The 19,618-nt window shown below is 44.4% G+C and overlaps 1 protein-coding gene across 1 annotated transcript in view; it reads left to right on the top strand.

Moving 5' to 3' along the window:
* The window catches only part of REEP5 (receptor accessory protein 5), a 515,414-nt gene extending 496,579 nt beyond the window's left edge, over positions 1-18,835 (top strand). Inside the window, exon 5 of the mRNA XM_044064207.1 lies at positions 18,483-18,835. Coding sequence (XP_043920142.1) covers positions 18,483-18,532 — 50 coding nt within the window. The 3' untranslated portion in view covers positions 18,533-18,835. The remainder of the gene's footprint in view (positions 1-18,482) is intronic.
* The last annotated feature ends 783 nt before the right edge of the window (positions 18,836-19,618 follow it).

The raw sequence follows: 19,618 nt of genomic DNA, 5'->3' as shown, positions 1-19,618 counted from the left end.
TGGATGCTCTTTTCCCAGTGGTCTTTTCAACAGCTTCCAATGTCGCACAACATTTTAATCACCCAATTATGCAAGAAACACCTTTCTTGGTGGATGGTCTCCCTTCAAGTGATTCAGGGCAGACCCTTTGTTCTGCCCCCCCGGTTGCTACGGTGACAACGGACGCCTCTCTGATCGGGTTGGGGGGGGGCATTTTCAGGGCAGGACAGTCCAGGGCACATGGCAACCTTTCAAGTGCCACCTGCACATAAATGTCCTGGAGATGAGAGCAGTACTTTTACCGTTGCAAGCCCTTCAGGACTCTCTTCCCATCGGGACTATTGCAGTTCAGACAGATATGTCTGTAGTGTGGTACATCAACAAGCAGGGCGGAACCAAGTCCTATCCCTTATGTCGAGAAGCACTCAGACTTTGGCAGTGGACGATCTCTTCTCAGCGGTTTCTGATAGCAACGCATATCCCCGGGAAGTCCAACATCATAGCGGACAGGCTGAGCAGAGCCATTCTCATGCAGCACGAGTGGTCTCTCAAGCAGTCAGTAGTGGAAACAATTTTCCGAAGATGGGGTCAGCGTTGCTGCGATCTTTTCCCAACACCTCAAAACAGCGATCTTTTCGCAACACCTCAAAACAGCAAGTGCCACGACTTCTTCACTCTCTTCCCTCTTCCCGGCCACCCCCCCAGAGATGCTGTAGTCCACGATTGGCCCCAGGGTCTTCTGTACGCTTTTCCCTCCTTTCCATTAATCACACAGTTGATTCAGAAAGCTACCGCATTGAGATCCACAATGATCCTCCTTGCCCCTTACTGGCCTCGACAAATCTGGTTTCCGTTCCTGCATCGTTACCTCTTGGAGCAGCCCTGGCATCTGGACCCAGTACCAGATCTCTTGGCCCATCAGTCGGGCGAGCTGCACCAGTCCCTCCCCTCTCTCAACCTCACAGCTTGGTTGCTCCACTTCCAGCCTTAGCCAGGCTTCCCTTTATTTCCCATTCGGTGCGTGACATCATTCTACCTTCCCACAAATCTTCTACCAGGAGGATTTATGCTAGCAAATGGAAACGTTTTTCCTTCTGAGCAGAGACTAGAAACATGGACCCTTTCACTGAACCTATCCAATCAGTCCTAGATTTCTTGGCCGAACTTTTTCAATCAGGTTCTTCTTCGTCTACTATCAGAGTTCAGTTAGCAGCCATTTCAAAGTTTCATGTTGGCTTGTCGGACTCCACTGTTATGTCCCATAAACTTTGTAAAGCCTTCCTTAAAGGTATCGTTTTACTTAAGCCCCCGATCAGAGATCCCCCACCACAGTGGGATTTGAATCTGGTTTTAACCTCTTTCATTCTCCCTCCCTTTGAACCTGCGGCTTCCTGTTCCTTGAAGTTACTCTCATGGAAAACTCTATTTCTAGTGGCCATAACTTCCACGAGGAGAGTCTCAGAACTTCACGCCCTTTGCGTTCGTCCTCCTTATCTGGTTTTCCATAAAGATAGAGTGTCCCTCAGAACTAACCCATCTTTTTTACCTAAGGTATCTTCTGAGGCAACTCTAAACCAGACTATCGATCTCCCAGTTTTCTTCCCTAATTACTCCAACAGAACTCCGTTACTACCAGGAAATCTGAGCAGCTCTTTCTGTCTTATGCGGAAGGGAAGAAAGGCCCTTCCAGTTTCCAAAGTAACCCTTTCTAGATGGTTGGCCTCTGTGATTACTTTCATCTATGAACTGAGGTGTCAAGAACTTCCTTCAAGGCCTAGAGCCCACTCAACTAGAGCCTTAGCTACGTCAATAGCCTTTCAGGCTAGGTTGCCTATAGATTCCATTTGTGCGGCAGCCACATGGGCCTCTCCTCATACCTTTATTTCTCTTTACAAACTGGACATGGCCTCCAGAAGCCGAGCTAACTTTGGTTCCACCGTCCTCAAGAGTCTGTTCCGATGAGCCACCCAGGGTTGAGGTGCTAGGGATGCGGTCCCATCCAGCAAGAATGAAGGCGAGATTGACAACTTAACATTGAGAAGTTATGTACCTACAATAATGTTCCATGTTAGTTGTCTTCTTCTCGCCTTCTTTCTTGCGTCCCACCCTCCAACCCCCTAGCCTGGACAGACTGAAAGGATCCTTCTGGGCCTTCTTTTCATCCCAGTATGGACTCCCATGGTTGCTTTTTCTTGGTATGTTCTATATATAGGTATTCCTCTTTCTCCTTTGTTCTGAGAACAGAACTGCTATGGTGTTAGCTATCAAACGAGATCTGGGTAGTTAGCGCCTAGCATTGTGGGATACAGGGTAGCCTCGAGCTTTCCTAATCCTTCTGATCTTTTGTTCTTTACAGCGTTGTCCTGTTTGGAACAAGAAGTTTAATCAAGGCAAGGCTTTCAGTCCACGACAATGAGCACTTTGTGAAACATGATTAGGGTATCTCAAATAATGACACATACATATCCAGTTTCTTCACTCAGTTTACACACTGACTACATAACAAAACATGCTTCTATACTGCATGTCAGCAGTTTCACTGCAGAAGACACAGCTGCTGTAGCTTCCTCAGTTAGGATCACTACTGATTGTATGTCAGTATACTAAAATAAATGCAGTTGTAGACCTTAACTTGAAATATTGCAACTAATGCAAAGTACCTTGACCATCGCTGGAGAATATTGTGCGAGTACAACATAAAGCATACTCAGCATCGCTTTCTACCTCCAGCCAGTATGTGTATTTACATTTGCTTCGGAGCCTTTTGTATCTTTAGTAAAATGAGTAGTTCCATTTTTCAGTATTTATCTGGAGTCGTAATGCTAAACCCATCCATTATTTGGCATTTATGTAACAAGTCAACTAGACAGAAACTGGTTAGGTTTGATATTGTATAGCATCGCTAAACATGTAGTTAGTTCATTAGACCACGAGGTTGTACTAGGAGCCAACCACTCAACACTGTCATGTACAACTTACAGTGCAGCTACTGTAATGATGAAGGTGATTTGCTGACTGTGTTGCTTCACTGTATTTTGTGTCTTGGATTGAATGTAGGAAATGTTTTTGTCTGTCACAGATTTCAAGCCAGGACTTATTCAGCGCTTTGAAATGTTAGCAAATTCCAAAATGACTGTCTGTCTCTTTACTAAACCTAATCCTGATTCAGCATTGAAGTTGATTTGATATGATTTTACCTGTGAGATGTTAACTAACTCTTTTTGTCTTGCCATTCCATTGAAAATTAAGTACTGAAAATTGTGAGCTGGAAAAACTTAAAAGCAAAACAGTCACAGAAGTCGTAACATCTTTCTTAACTGTCCCACAGGAGGTAATAAGATTCTGCACTATGGTTGAGCTTGCTAAGGTAAAGCTCAGTGCACTACTAAGAGTTATGATCAGGTCACTGATAATAACTTTATTATGTGTTCTCCAAGTGGAGGCTCATCTCTTGAGCTTTGCTGTAGAGGTAGATGTCTTGGCATCCATGTCTTGAGCACATAAGCCTGTTACAATCTGAGATCTGATCATAATCCCATATGAGATTTGTGGTCTGAAGTAAATCTGAACAAATTCCAAGGCGTCCTGTGAATTCTACTGAAAAATAAGTTTTTTTTTAACCATCTTTGCACTTTTAAATTCTTTGCAACTGTTTTGCCGCCTACTTTAAACTGTTTTTATTGTTTGTGATTGTGTTTTCTGCACTGCCTATTTATGATACATGAACAATTTATAGTATAAGCTGGAGTCAGACTTGCTGAGTCTAGACTGATGTCCTTCAAGGATGCATCTGCAGTCATAACATATGGGTTGTCCTGCCTCAGGCAGCCCTTCGGTCGGCCGGATTCCAAAGTCTGGGTCTGGCCTCGGCTGATGTCGCACTTTCCCCGACGTCAGAGTGTCTGGGGTATAAAAGCATCAGCTGACGCCATTTTCCTCAGTCTTTCTTGCTGCGGTGCCGAAGCAGAAGCTGTTCGCAAGTGCCGGTCGGTCAGATCCAGAGATTTCAGCTACCAAGACTTGAAAAGCTAAGTACCCCGTTGGGGACTCTTTCTTGCCTCAGCCGATGTCAGACAAAGTAAATAATTGTTTAACTTGTGGGAAACAAATACCTCATAAGGATTTCCATTCTTACTGCCTTCCTTGCTTAGGCCCAGACCACGACGTATCAGCTTGTTTAGCCTGTGCCTCCTTCAACCGACGGACTCTTAGACGTCGGTCGGAGTTTGCAGAGGAGTTTTTTGGAACCGCTTTTGCTTATAAAATGCCGTCGGAGACTCAGACTTCACATATGGTCAAAAAACGCAAGGAAAAGGACCGACACTCGCGGCCCGTGGTTTCGGCTGAAACCACGGCTAGGCCTACCGCGAGTGTCTCGGTTTCGCCTGAAACCGAGTCCATGACTATTCCTACTACCAAAACCATATCTCCGACCACCGAGGCCAGAGAGGCCCCGGCTGAGTCGGCTTCAGAACTCCCTACCGAAGCTAGTGTTCAGGATTTGTCCGACACCATACCTTTGGACATTTCTACCCCTGCACGTGGGGCAGCTAGGCCTCCAGCTTCTATGTCTATTAAGGCCTTCTCCAGGGCTAAAGCTGCCAAACTTTCAAAAGCTTTGCCTGCCAAATCTACATCCCAGAGGCCTTCCCCCAGTTCTCAGATCCTCAGTCTTGCTGAGGACCTTATCTCCTTAATTAGGGGTTCCCAACCTCACCCAGACAGGGCCTCCCAACCTCCTCCAGACAAAAGGCCCAGGACTGACCCCTCTGAACCTCACTCCTCAGATTACTCCACGGATGGATCTGATTTGTCAGACCACCAGGAAGGGGCCTACTCGCCTTATGAGGATTCAGATGCAGAAGAATCTATCCCTTCGGCCTCCGCCCTGAAGAATTTTCCTTTGGGGAGACTTTACACTCCATGAGAGAACACTTTCAATGGCAAGGTCAGGATTTCTCTGATTCTAGAAAAAGATTAAGGACCTTTTTGCATTTGCCCCAGCATAGGCCCTTAGCTATACCTCCGGTTCTAACGGTAATTGATGATGTGTACAATGATGTCAGTACTGCACCTGATTCACTTCCTCCGGCCCCTGCCAAACCTGACAGATATTACAGGGTCCCGGATTCTCACTTCCACTTGTATAAAGCCCATGCTGCAGACCCAGAAACTATTTCTCAGGGCCCCAAAGGGGTTGCAGCCGCTACTGCCAAAAATCCCCTACCCTCTGAAAGAGAGTCTAGAGCATTAGAGAGATGGGGAAAAAAGGTTTATACATCTGCTACTCTTTCTGCCAGGGCATTAAACTGTCAATTCCATATGATACAGTACCAAGAATTTTTGTTAGATCAGCTAAATAAGAAACTTTCTTCACCTGAACCCTTAGACCGTAAATCCCTTCAGGATTTGGTACACAACTCACAACAGGTCAGTAATCATTTCTTAAAATGTGGCTATGATGCACTGGAGGCTTCATTTAGATCAGCTATGCATGGGGCAGTAATTCGTAGGCATGCCTGGCTGAAGGAGCAATCTTTGCCAGACCATGTCAAGGCTAAACTCCTCGATGCTCCAATGGAGAAACATTTATTTGGCTCCCCTGCACAGGAGATTCTAAAGAAGGTTGAAGAAAAAGCAGAATCTGTGCAAACAGTTAATGATTTCCTGCAAGTTCAACCTCCGAGGTTCAGCAGAAACTGGCCTACAAAAAATTGGTCCTTTCCAGACTCCTCCAGAGCACGGAGAGGCAGAAACAGGCGCCCTAGAGGGAGAGGTCAATCCAAGGGCCCCTACAGAGGCCGTCAGTGGCAGCCTGCCAACCAGAGGAGTAGTGCAACAGCTACAACTACTACCACTACTACAAGACAGACCCAATGACTTGACTCTGATTCCACCTACCAGGGATCAACTGGAAGCACCCTTGGGCGGAAAGCTGGCTTTATTCTCGAAAAACTGGCATTGCATTACAAAGGATACATGGACATTGCAAATAATAGACAAAGGATACAGGTTTCACTTCCATAAAAGAGGCGGAATGCCAAACCTTCCACCAAACCAGAAGGCAGAGGCTTTAAGACAAATCAGCAAGTTACTTCAGATGAAAGCTATAGAAAGGGTACCATCTACAGAACAAGGCCAAGGATTTTACTCCAGACTATTCCTTGTGCCAAGAAAAGAAAACCAATGGAGGCCTATACTCGACCTGTCCGCACTGAACACTTATCTCATTGTACCAAAATTCAAAATGCTGACCCTACAGCAACTTCTTCCCATGTTGGGCAAGGAGTCTTGGCTGGTGACTCTAGATCTCAAGGAGGCATACCTGCACGTCCCTATCCAACCAGATTGCAGAAGACACCTCAGATTTCTTGCAGGATCAGAGCATTATCAATTCTCAGCATTGCCCTTTGGCTTATCTACTGCGCCCAGAGTATTCACGAAATGCCTGGCATCAGTAATTGCACACTGCAGACTTCAGGGAATTCAAATTTATCCATACTTGGAAGACTGCCTAATACAAGCGGACAACAAGAAAAAATTGTTAAAGGACTTGGCCTATGCCATACACCTGCTACAAACCTTGGGATACACAGTCAACATCCAAAAGTCAAGACTAGAACCATCCCAAAGGATAACCTTTTTGGGTGCGGATCTGGACACAATCACTCAGATGGCTTTTCTCACAGAAGAAAAACAAAAACAACTTCCAGATTACTTCATGACTCTGACGAGACAAACTCAGCTTACTGCAAGGAAAGTCCTGCAGGCCCTGGGTTACATGGCATCCTGCATAATTTTAATTCCACATGCCAGGTTGCATATGAGGAAATTACAATGGTACCTAAGGAATGTATGGTCTCAACACAGTCACAGTCTAGAAACCATGATACACATCATTCCATGCCTTCAAAAGGAATTCCTGTGGTGGGCTCAGGCCTGCCAGTCCAACAGAGGGTTGCCTTTCAACAAACCAAAAACAAGGCAGACCATCACCACGGACGCCTCAGACCGAGGATGGGGAGCTCACATGGAGGACAAACGTATCCGAGACCTATGGCCTCAAGGGCAGCTAAGCATGCACATAAACCAAAAGGAAATGCTGGCAGTAAGGCATGCAATCGAGGCATTCAGACCCTTCTTCCAGCAAGGGCATCTGTTAATACGGACAGAGAACACCACGGTCATGCGGTACATAAACAAACAGGGAGGCACACATTCCTACCCTCTATGCCGGATGGCTATGAATCTGTGGAACCTATGCCTGAATCTCAATATCCAGCTGCAGGCCAAATTTGTACCAGGAAAAGAGAATACACTAGCAGACCGCTTAAGCAGAACTACCATGGATGCACACGAATGGATGCTGCATCCAGACATCTTCAAACTCATAACAAAGAAATGGGGAATCCCAGAGATAGATCTGTTCGCCTCCCCACTCAACCACCAACTGAAGAATTTCTGCTCAAGGACATACCACCCACAAGCCTGGAGGGTGGACTCTCTCTTTCAGCTGGAATGCCCTAACAGTATATGCCTTTCCACCTCTCCCATTGATGTACAAGGTTCTACTGAAGATCAGGGAGGAACAGCCAAAAGTCATACTAATAGCTCCGGACTGGCCAAGACAACATTGGTACCCGCTATTGAGAAGCATGTCTCAGGCAAACTCGTGGCCTCTTCCCCTATGGCCTCTTCTTCTAACGCAGAACAATTTCAAGACCCTGCATCCCAACTTGAAAACATTGCAGCTAACTGCCTGGAAGATTCCTTAAAGCCCAACCAAACCGTTTTATCTCAGAGGGTGAAGGACATTATCCTGGAGGCTCGCAGACCTTCCACAAGAAAGACATACTCAACTAAATGGAAGAGATTTCTCATTTGGAGCACATCAAAGGGCACAGATGTCACAGTGGCAAACCTAGCACACATCCTAGAATACTTAGCAGAATTGTTCCACAATGGCCTGTCTTATTCATCCATTAAGATTCATGCTTCAGCAATTTCAGCAGAATACAATATGGATCCACCTTTCTTTTCACACCCTCTTCTCAGACAATTTTTGAGAGGGATCAAAAATGTTAAACCTCCAAGAAGACCCCCCCTACCTGCATGGGATCTCAATTTTGTGCTGGAAAAACTGACACTACCTCCTTTTGAACCAGCAGCATCAGCAGAACTCCAGTTTTTATCTTGGAAAACTGTATTCCTTCTGGCAATCACTTCAGCAAGAAGAGTATCTGAGATGTCCTTCAAGGATGCATCTGCAGTCCTTACAAATGGGTTGTCCTGTCGTCAGGCAGCCCTTCGGTCGGCCGGATTCCAAAGTCTGGGTCTGGCTTCGGCTGGTGTCGCACTTCACCCGACGTCATCTCTGCTGGTCTTCGGGTATAAAGGCATCAGCCGACGCCATTTTCCTCAGTCTTTCTTGCCGTGGCGCCCAAGCAGAAGCTGTTCGCAAGTGCCGGTCGGTCAGATCCAGAGATTACTACTACCGAATACTACAAGACTTCTAAAAGCTAAGTACCCGTTGGGGACTCTTTCTTGCCTCAGCCGATGTCAGAAAAAAGTGAACAACTGTTTAACTTGTGGGAAACAAATACCTCATAAAGATTTCCACTCTTACTGCTTACCTTGTTTAGGCCCAGACCACGGCGTAGCAGCCTGTTTAGCCTGTGCTTCCTTCAACCGTTAGCCGGTCGGAGTTTGCTGAACAGTTTTTCGGCTCAGATTTTGCGTACATTATGCCATCGGGATCCTCCGACTACTCAAATTGTTAAGAAACGCAAAGAAAAGGACCGACACTTTCGCGGTCCATGTTTTTGCCGAAACCACGGTTAAGCAAACCGAGTGTCTCGGTTTCGGCCAAAACCGAGCAAACGGGTCAATCTTCAGCCGAATCCATGACTACTACCGAGGCCCCTGCTACCCTAGTTGAATTGGCCTCTGAAATTTTGCCTACTAATGTGGTTTCTCTAGAATTATCGGACACCATCCCTTTGGATGTCTCTACCCCAGCACGTGGTGCTGCTAGGCCTCCTGCAGCCATGTCTATAAAGGCCTTTGCCAGGGCTAAAGCAGCCAAAACTGCTAAGTCTGTACCTGTTAAGCCCCCCTCTCACAGGCCCAGTTCCAGTTCCCAAATGCTTACTTTGGCAGAGGATCTCATCTCTTTAATAAGGGGATCCCAATCTCACCCAGACAGGGCCTCTCAACCTCCAGAATAGAGACCTAGAGCAGAGCCCCCTGAGCCAGTGTCCTCAGATGACCCTTCTGATGATTCAGACAACACAGACCATCCAGAGGCTCCTTTTTCTACTTATGAAGACTCCGATGCTGAAGAATCTATCCCTTCTGCCTCTCCACCAGAGGAATTTTCCTTTGGGGAAACCTTACATGCCATGAGAGAACAATTCCAATGGCAGGGACAAGATTTCTCAGATTCAAGAAAAAGGCTTAGGACCTTTCTACACTTACCGCAACATAGGCCCTTAGCTATACCTCCAGTTCTTCCTGTTGTGGATGATGCATTTAATGATGCTTGCACTGCTCCTGATACTTTACCTCATGCCCCTGCCAAGCCCGATAGGTTTTACAGGGTACCGGACACTCATCACCACTTATACAAGGCTCCTCTCGCAGATCCTGAGACTATCTCCCAGGGGCCTAAGGCAGTAGCTTCGACCTCAGCGAAAAACCCTCTCCCTTCTGAAAGGAAATCCAGGTCCTTAGAGAGATGGGGTAAAAAAGTATACACCTCTGCTACTCTCTCAGCTAGAGCTTTGAACTGTCAGTTTCATATGATCCAATACCAAGAGTTTATGCTTGATCAGTTAACTAAGAAACTGTCCTCTGATGATTCCTTAGATAAGAAATATGTTTTAGAAATGGTGAATAACATACAGCAGGTTAGTAACCATTCTTTAAAATGTGGCTATGATGCACTGGAGGCTTCATTTAGATCAGCCATGACTGGCACAGTTATAAGAAGGCATGCATGGTTGAAAGAACAGGTCTTGCGGATCATGTTAAAGCAAAGCTATTAGATGCTCCTATGGATAAGGTCAGTCTATTTGGTTCTCCTGCCCAACAAGTAATGAAGAAAATGGAAGAGAAGGCAAAATCTGTACAAACAGTTAAAGATTTCTTACAGGTTCAGCCCCCAAGGTTTAGCAGGAACTGGCCTTCCAAAAATTGGTCCTTTCCAGACTCCTCTAAATCTCAGAGAGGCAGGAATAGACGTTCCAGAGGCAGAAATCAATCCAGAGGAGGTGCCTACAGGGGACGCCAGTGGCAAGGCTATAACCAACGAGGCACAGATACAACCACTACCACTGCAACAGGACAATCACAGTGACTTGGTTCTGACACCGCCTACCAGGGAACAAATAGCAGCACCCTTAGGCGGAAAGTTAGCCTTATTATCAAAAAATTGGCACTATATCACAAGAGACAAGTGGATTTTGCAAACTATAGACCAAGGCTACAGGTTTCATTTCCACACCTTACCAGTAAAAAGAGGAATGCCAAACCTACCACCAAATCAAAAGACAGAAGCTCTAAAACAAATAGCTCAATTAACAAAGATGAGAGCTGTGGAAAGGGTACCACCTACAGAACAGGGCAGGGATTTTACTCCAGACTCTTCCTAGTACCAAGAAAAGAAAAAATTGGAGACCTATTCTACCTGTCCGCTTTAAACACATTCATCATTGTTCCAAAATTCAAAATGCTGACCCTACAGCAACTTCTTCCCATGCTGGGCAAGGAGTGTTGGCTGGTAACTCTAGATCTCAAGGAGGCATACCTGCACGTCCCCATACGACCAAATTGCAGAAGATACCACAGATTTCTTGCAGGATCAGAGCATTATCAATTCTCAGCATTGCCCTTTGGCTTATCTACTGCGCCCAGAGTGTTCACGAAATGCCTGGCCATCAGTAATCACTCATTGCAGGCTACAGGGAATCCAAATTTATCCATACCTGGACGACTGCCTGATACAAGCGGACAACAAAAGCAAGCTGACACAAGACTTACAAAGAGTCATTTGCTTACTACAAGCCCTGGGATACACAGTCAATTTAAAAAAGTCAAGACTGATACCATCCCAAACAAGAACATTCTTGGGTGCAGAATTGGACACAGTAAAACAGATGGCATTCCTAACTGCAGAAAAACAAGAACAACTTCCTCTTTACTTCTTGGCATTAACAAAGCAGAACAAACTAACAGCAAGAAAAGTACTGCAGGCCTTGGGCTTCATGGCATCCTGCATAATCCTGGTCCCCCATGCCAGACTGCATATGAGAAAGCTTCAGTGGTACCTAAAGAATTTATGGTCTCAACACAGGCACAGCTTAGAAACTGAAATACCACTAATCCCATGCCTGAAACAAGAGTTCCTATGGTGGGCTCAGGCATGCCAGTCAAACCCAGGTTTGTCCTTCCACAACATTCAAACAAGCCAAACCATCACAACGGATGCCTCAGACCTAGGTTGGGGGCCCACATGCTGGACAAGTGCATTCAAGGCTTATGGACTCCAGATCAGCTGTACCTGCACATAAATCAAAAAGAAATGCTGGCAGTAAAACTAGCAATCCAGAATTTCAGACCATTCCTCAAAGAAGGCCAATTGATGATAAGGACAGACAACACCACAGTCATGTGGTACATCAACAAACAAGGAGGCACTCATTCATACCCACTATGCCAAATGGCTTTGGACCTATGGAATATGGCTCTGAGCTACAACATTCAGTTACAGGCAATATTTGTACCGGGAAAAGAAAACATCCTAGCAGACATGTTAAGCAGAACTACCTCGGATGCTCACGAATGGATGCTACACCCGGACATCTTCAAGGCCATCACAAAGAAATGGGGAATGCCACAAATAGACCTATTCGCATCCCCACTCAATCACCAGCTCAAGAAATTCTGCACAAGGACATATCACCCACTTGCTTGGAAGGTGGACTCTCTATCCTTCAGTTGGAAAGGCCTGACAGCATATGCATTTCCACCTCTTCCTTTGATTCACAAGGTACTACTGAAAATCAAAGAGGAACGTCCAAGGATAATTCTGATAGCTCCAAATTGGCCAAGACAACATTGGTATCCATTGCTGAGGAGCATGTCTCGGGGGGAAACGTGGACTCTGCCCCTGATTCCTTTGATGTTAACTCAGAGCGACTACAACATCCTGCATCCAAACCTGAAAACTCTGCAACTGACTGCCTGGAACATTACATAAGAACAACTAACCCAGATTTATCCCAAAGGGTTAAAGACATTATCCTTGAGGCCCGCAGACCTTCAACAAGAAGGAACTATGCAGGAAAATGGAAAAGGTTTGTCATTTGGAGTACTGAAAGAGGGAAAGATGTGTCAAAGATAGATATTGCCAACATCCTGGAGTATTTGGCAGAGCTTCTCCATACAGGCCTGTCCTATTCCTCCGTCAAGATATATGCATCAGCTATTTCTGCAGAATACAGCTTCTATCCCCCTGTCTTCTCACATCCTCTACTCAGGCAGTTCCTCAGAGGAATTAAGAATGTAAAACCTCCTAGGAAACTACCCTTACCAGCATGGGACTTGAACTTTGTGCTAGAAAAATTGACACTCCCTCCATTCGAACCAGCAGCAACAGCAGATCTTCAACATCTATCCTGGAAAACTGCTTTCCTACTGGCAATTACTTCAGCAAGAAGGGTTTCGGAACTACAGGCTTTAATGGCAGTACAACCCTTCCTAATCTTCCATCAAGATAGTGTCCATGAGAACTAATCCTACATTTATGCCTAAGGTGGTATCCAGAGTGTCTCTAAACCAGGCAATCCACCTACCTACCTTCTTTCCCAATCCACAGAACAGGGGGGAAAGACTCCTGCATACCTTGGATGTACATAGACAGTTGCGCTACTACCTGGACAGAACCAAGGGCTATAGAAAAACTGACCAGCTTCTAGTAGCTTATGCAACAGGAAGGGAAGGAAAAGCAATTTCCAAACAGACAATCTCCAAGTGGATAGGAAATTGCATAAGATTCTGTTACTCCTACCATGGAAAGCAAATTCCACAGAACATAAGGCCTCATTCTACAAGGGCTACAGCCACTACCACAGCTTTCTGTGGCTACCAAGGACATTATTGAGGCGGCTACTTGGACCTCCGTGCATACATTTGCCAAGCATTATAACTTACTTCTATACTCTAGATCCCGAGCAGGGTTTGCCACTGCTGTTTTGCAAGGGATCCTGACTACACCATAATTCTTCTTCCTCCTCCCCTAGTTTGGCTATGGTATTCTACCCATTTGTAAGGACTGCAGATGCATCCTTGAAGGACATAGTACAGTTTTGTACCTACCATAAATGTAGATGTCCGAACAGGATAGCATCTGCAGTCAGGATTACCCACCCTCCTTCCCCTCTGTGGTACTCCTAGGGTATTTACCCTCCTAATAGCTAGCTGGGGGGGATCTCTTATGGTGTATTTGTTTGTATATATGTACATACATGCTTATTTTTTGTGGTTGCCTTCAACTTTTTTGGAAACATTGGCATTTACCCAAAATTTTATCTTTCCAAGAGGGCAACTGGCATCTGGGGCAAGAAACACTGAGGAAAATGGCGTTGGCTGATGCCTTTATACCCGAAGACCAGCAGAGATGACGTCGGGTGAAGTGCGACACCAGCCGAAGCCAGACCCAGACTTTGGAATCCGATCAAGGGCTGCCTGACGACAGGACAACCCATTTGTAAGGACTGCAGATGCTATCCTGTTCGGACATCTACATTTATGGTAGGTACAAAACTGTACTTTACAGGCATTAATGGCAGTGCAGCCTTTTCTTATTTTTCACCAGGATAGAGTGTCACTGAGAACCAATCCTACTTTCATGCCAAAGGTGGTATCTAGGGTATCCTTGAACCAAGCTATTCACTTGCCTACGTTCTTCCCTAACCCACAGAACAAAGGGGAAAAACTTTTGCACACCTTGGATATACACAGACAACTACGCTACTATTTGGACAGAACTAAAACTAACAGAAAAACTGACCAACTTTTTGTAGCATATGCAACTGGGGTGCAAGGAAGAGCAATTTCCAAACAGACAATTTCAAAATGGATAGGAAATTGCATTCGTTTTTGCTACTCCTTTCATGGAAAGACAGTTCCTGAAAATATCAGGCCTCACTCCACAAGGGCCACAGCTACCACTACAGCCTTCCTACGAGGGGTGGGCTACCAAGGACATTTTAGAAGCTGCTACTTGGAGCTCCGTGCATACATTTGCCAAGCATTACAATCTACCTCTATACTCCAGGTCCCGAGCAGGGTTTGCAACTGCAGTACTGCAGGGGATCTTAACTACACCATAATTCTCTTAGTACCTCCTCCCCCAGATTGGCTATGGTATTCTACCCATATGTTATGACTGCAGATGCATCCTTGAAGGACATAGTACAGTTTTGTGCCTACCATAAATGTAGATGTCTGATAGGTATGCATCTGCAGTCAGGATTACCCACCCTGCTTCCCCTCGGTGGTATTCCTAGGGTGCTTACCCCTCTTTCAGCTAGCTGGGGGAATCTATTGTGGTGTATTTGTTTGTTTGTTTATATATGTATATAATTTGCAAATGTTTGGAACTTTTCAGCCTTTATCCAAATTTAGCCTTCCTAGAGGGCACCTGGCATCTGGGGCAAGAAAAACTGAGGAAAATGGCGTCGGCTGATGCTTTTATACCACAGACACTCTGACGTCGGGGAAAGTGTGACATCAGCCGAGGCCAGACCCAGACTTTGGAATCCGGCCGACCGAAGGGCTGCCTGAGGCAGGACAACCCATATGTTATGACTGCAGATGCATACCTATCGGACATCTACATTTATGGTAGGTACAGAACTGTACTTTTTGCATTTTCTGAGCACTAAAGCCAGCCATCTTACTTCAAGAGACCCCTCCTGCACCCTTGTGGCAGAAGAGTGTAGTCAAGGACCCATCTGAGTTGGGGATTCTTGGAAAAAGGCTCAGTCCTGGTCTTTCCTATTGGTTGGATTGTTTGAAAACTTTTTTACTTCGCTGATATTTAAGCACAGCGTTTGCTAGTAGCTGCATACCGGCCAATGGGGACACTGCCATGTATAGATGCAAATGCTTAAAAAGTCAAATTTTCCCCAGATAACTGCTAGGGAACCCACTTCCCCAAGCTTCCCTGCTTCTCAGCTTGCAACGCAGTTGCGCACTGCTGCCCAGAGAGCAACCCAGCTGTGCTGTTTAAGGTGCCGACGTAGGTTTCTACCCCTAAACCTCCCACAGATGAGCTGATTTTTCCTAGTCCTGCAACAGATCCTTGTCCATCTAGCCCACCCTCAACTACTTACTACAGAATAAACCTCACATACTGGAAGGTCAGTTTCCCACCATTTCTCCAGCCAGCCTGATTGATATGGGCATCCTGAGGCAGTGGTAGCAATTGCCTCATGTATGCAGACAACCTACTACTCCTAAAACATAAAAATACGATATGTGAAAGCTGTATCTATACTGTAAATCTGGAGTCAATGCTCGCTCTGTCACGTAACAACAAACCAAATACCAAGCAGGTTGTCAGCACCCAAAATCTACCTCGCACACATACCAAGCACACAACAAATAAACCCACATACTTGGAGGTACTCACTAGAAATACCAAAATAGCAAAGATCTCTCCGAAGCACAAACCCTCTGCACACAATACGGTCCCAACAGCACCCACTACACATAACACATACATCAGTGTGTCACCCAATAAACCCCTAAGGCAGAACATAGCTAGACCAAATGTCTTGGTCATAGGCATCTCCATAGTGAGACACAGAGATGTCCCCTTCACTAGGCTGGACAAGAAGGTCAGTCAGCTGCCTGTCTGGTGCCAGGATCTGCCAAATCATGCATGCCCTCAAGTCTCTCAACAACAAGTACTGTTATGACAGTGTCATTGTCCATGTTGGAGTGAATGACTTGAGATGTACCCCACTGGACTATATGAAGAGAGACATGATGGAGCTTTTCAGATTGTGTCCCAGCAGGTATGTCCCTACCCCTAAGCAGCATTCTTCCCTCACCCAGGATGATGCCACAATATAAACAAAAAGTTGTTGACTTGAACAGTTGTCTTAGCTTCTGGTGTAAGTCCAGGGGGATCCAGTATCTGACAGCCTTGGATGATGTGGTTGACAGACCACGCTGCTTTGCCAGGCATGGTCTTCACCTGTCGCTGCTAGACTTTAGGTTACTGGCAAAGGTACTTACCTCCACACATAGTGCTTTTTTTAGGCAATGTCATAAGAACAAAATTCCTGACATAAAAATGCTGATGTCTGCACAGTCACAGAGACATGTTTCAAGGCCTCAGAGAGTACTCTAGCTATGCAGGGCTATAATGCCTTTCACACGTTCAGATGACAAAATGAACATGAAAAAAAACAAGGGAGTAGTCTCCATCTTCGTTAAAAACAAATACACATCTAGACTGGTTAAAGAATACAACTCCCTAGAGTTACTCCAAGTCCAACTAACGGTAGGAAAGGACCCCCCCCCCTCCATGTAATTGTTAGTAAACCACATGGCCTATCTGGACCTATTTGAGTCACGCTATCTTCCCTAATAGCGCCTGAATAATTTCCACTACCCTTTCCTTGAATTCCTCTCTTTTTAACAAGTAGATGGGAAAGTGCCAATGTCTCATTTTTACTCATTACCCTGCATTTTTATCCTGGTTATTGTTGGCACATGATCTGAAGTAGTTCTTGGATGTGTATCAAAGCTTTCAGGTGAATGCACATGTTCCTGTGAAATGTAGTTTCTGTCTAGTCTAGCCCAGTTATTGTGCCTTGGAGATATATGCTCAGAGTTCCTACTACTGAATTCACATCTTCATTACCAAATATTTTTATAAATTTCTTCAGAAACCTACCCTCTTTTGTTATATCTTCCCTTTTAGGTACCTCAGATTCACTGTTGGAAGCCAAATTCCACTCCATAAATGTAAGTAATATTCCCTGCTGAAAGCTGATTGTTGTGTCTTACGGCTTTTCCCGGTTAGGGGTCGCCACAGCGGAACTCCGGTCCGCTAATGACTGGTAGTTGATTTTTAAGTGCCGAGTTACCAGCCCTGATGCACAACCTTCAACGAAGGTACGCCCATTCACGCATGTCTCCACGCAGAAGACGCTCTAGCTGAGAATCGAACCGGACAGCGTCTGACTGTGAGGCGACAATGCTACCGCAACACCACCACCGCGGATTTTCTTAAGCTCCATAATAACAGTTTTTGGTTGAATATAAGTAAATGCTAGCATAATCCTCCTCCCTTGCCTGTAGCCCCCTTGCTACCACAAATCTGCCATTATCTTTTTTGGAGCAACTCTAGCAGTTAGTATAAGTACTCAACTTTTCCTTTGTTACTGATACTCTGCTGAATACCTCTCCTGAAATCCTTTCTTTATCGTATTTATATGTTCACTTCTTTCCAAATGTGTCTCATGTAGCATTGATTTGCAATCTTCATTTCTTAATATAATTCAGTAATCTACTTTTTGTCTATACCTGTGAGGCCATTAATGTCCCAAAATGGTATGGATAATGTAGCCATTACGACAACAAGTTATTATTCCCACCAGTAACATATGACATTTTTTTTAAATGTCTAAAGGACAACATGCTTAAAACTACTGCATCCCCTCTTCTTACGCTGCACTGCAGTGTTAGCAATCAAATTGCCTGGTATGGGAGCAGAACCCACAGCCTTCTGCACCAAAGGTAAGTGTGCTGTCTGTTGTGCCACTGACAATTTCTCGTTGTTAAAAGTATACTTTACAGTTGTTTTACATTAATACCGTTTTTCTTTCTCTATACATAATTTCTTTGTGATATGTAAACTCATAAATTGCTAAAACCATTATTTTGATGGAAACCTTGGACAATAGTGAGCAAAGGTACAGTATTATTGAAAATGTACACACACTTTTTAATGGTTAGAACTTCATTACACATGCATTGCTAAAAGACTGAGAATTATAATTAGCAGTACCACTTTGGTGGTATGTGCATGTTTCTCTCCAAGTATTTGTAACCTGTCACTAACAATGAAGCAAGCTACTTAACAGGTATCTTCTGTTAAGTTTGGTTATTTTGCTTTTCTGTTATATTAGGTAGGTGTATATACTCAGTCTGTATTTTGTTCTGTTTGGTTTACCGGGTGGTACAAAATGTAGGATATCCCATAGATGTTGTGTGCAAGCTTATTCTTAGGCTGCATGTGCACCTAAATGCATAAACACACACAAGTAAGAAAGTGTCACTGCCCTACATTAATCTGGAAATGAGAATTTTAACAAGTGCTTTGTAAATGTGTAGATGGTAGGAGAGCTTAGACCCTGAAAAAAATCTAATCAAATGGGAAAAGAAACTACATTCATGATTTCTTTCTGTGTTGTGTTTTTCAGTTAAAAAAGCTGTCGTAAACTCACTTGGTGAAGAGAAGAAGGGCATGTAGGTGGTTTACTAATTACTGGTACAGAAGGAGACTGATGTACAGACCATGAAGATCCTTGCATATGGATGAGATTGTTCTACAAGTTCAGATGATGTTGCCCACTTAATGAGCATCTTATTTAAAAGTGAACTGAAATGTACTGTCATTGTCATGCTCAAAAATCTATTTTCTTTACAAGTAGCAACCAAGAATGGATGCTGCTTAAATGTACTGTGATGCCTGGTGTCTAAAGCTTATTACGTATGTATTTTAATCAGTGTAAAAAATAAAAAAGCTAATAGTGGCTTTTCTGGTGAAACTTCAGCTTTTGGTTTTATTTGTGGTTTAATTTCTCCCTTGTCTTTTGGGTTTCTAATACCATGATGAGAATGGATCTCATTCCTAAGTCAAAGTATGATTAAAGTTCATGAAGTTAGTATTGTTTCGATTTTTGATATTGGCCAGAAGTGCTCTTTACAGCACCCGCAACGTGAATAGAATTGACACCTCCTGCAATTCATATGCAGTTACATGAATCAGTAGCATATCTAAATAAGACTGTACTAGTGGGGAATGCTCTGGGTATCCTTCTTCCACATTGTCCTTGTTTCTGCCTCCAAATCCTGGTATTTTATGACTGTGTCTCTCTGTATGTAAGATACCATAGTCACTGGGTGCAGCAATTTCAGTGATCAGTACTGTGTTTGTCTTTTCATGGACTACCGTAACAGGTTTTCTCGCATCTGTTTTTTGAACTGTTGGTAATGGGTGATTTCATGTGCTATAAACATCATTTTCTGTAATGGTTTGTGGTTCATGTTTCCAGTGTTTCTCAGCTGCTTCAATATTGTAACGTTTGCACAATCCCCAGTGCAGCAGTCTTAACACATTATTTTGCCTTTCAGAATGCAAGCCCTATGCAATTAGTGCATCACACTCAACAAGATGTGCGACTGTTTCCATTTCTGTTTTACAGAACCTGCATTCGTCTATTCTCCCAAGTGCTCAATGGATTTTGTGAACCAACATGTATGTAGTCCACTATTCTGGTCCGTTAATAATAACCTTTCATCTTTTGGTTTAAATTCACCTCTTCTTAACCATTCC

The sequence above is a fragment of the Protopterus annectens genome, chromosome 2.part2 (assembly GCF_019279795.1).
Source record: "Protopterus annectens isolate FY-2018-M chromosome 2.part2, PAN1.0, whole genome shotgun sequence".
NCBI classification, from domain to species: domain Eukaryota; kingdom Metazoa; phylum Chordata; order Ceratodontiformes; family Protopteridae; genus Protopterus; species Protopterus annectens.
This window is presented reverse-complemented; position numbering and strand designations above follow the sequence as displayed.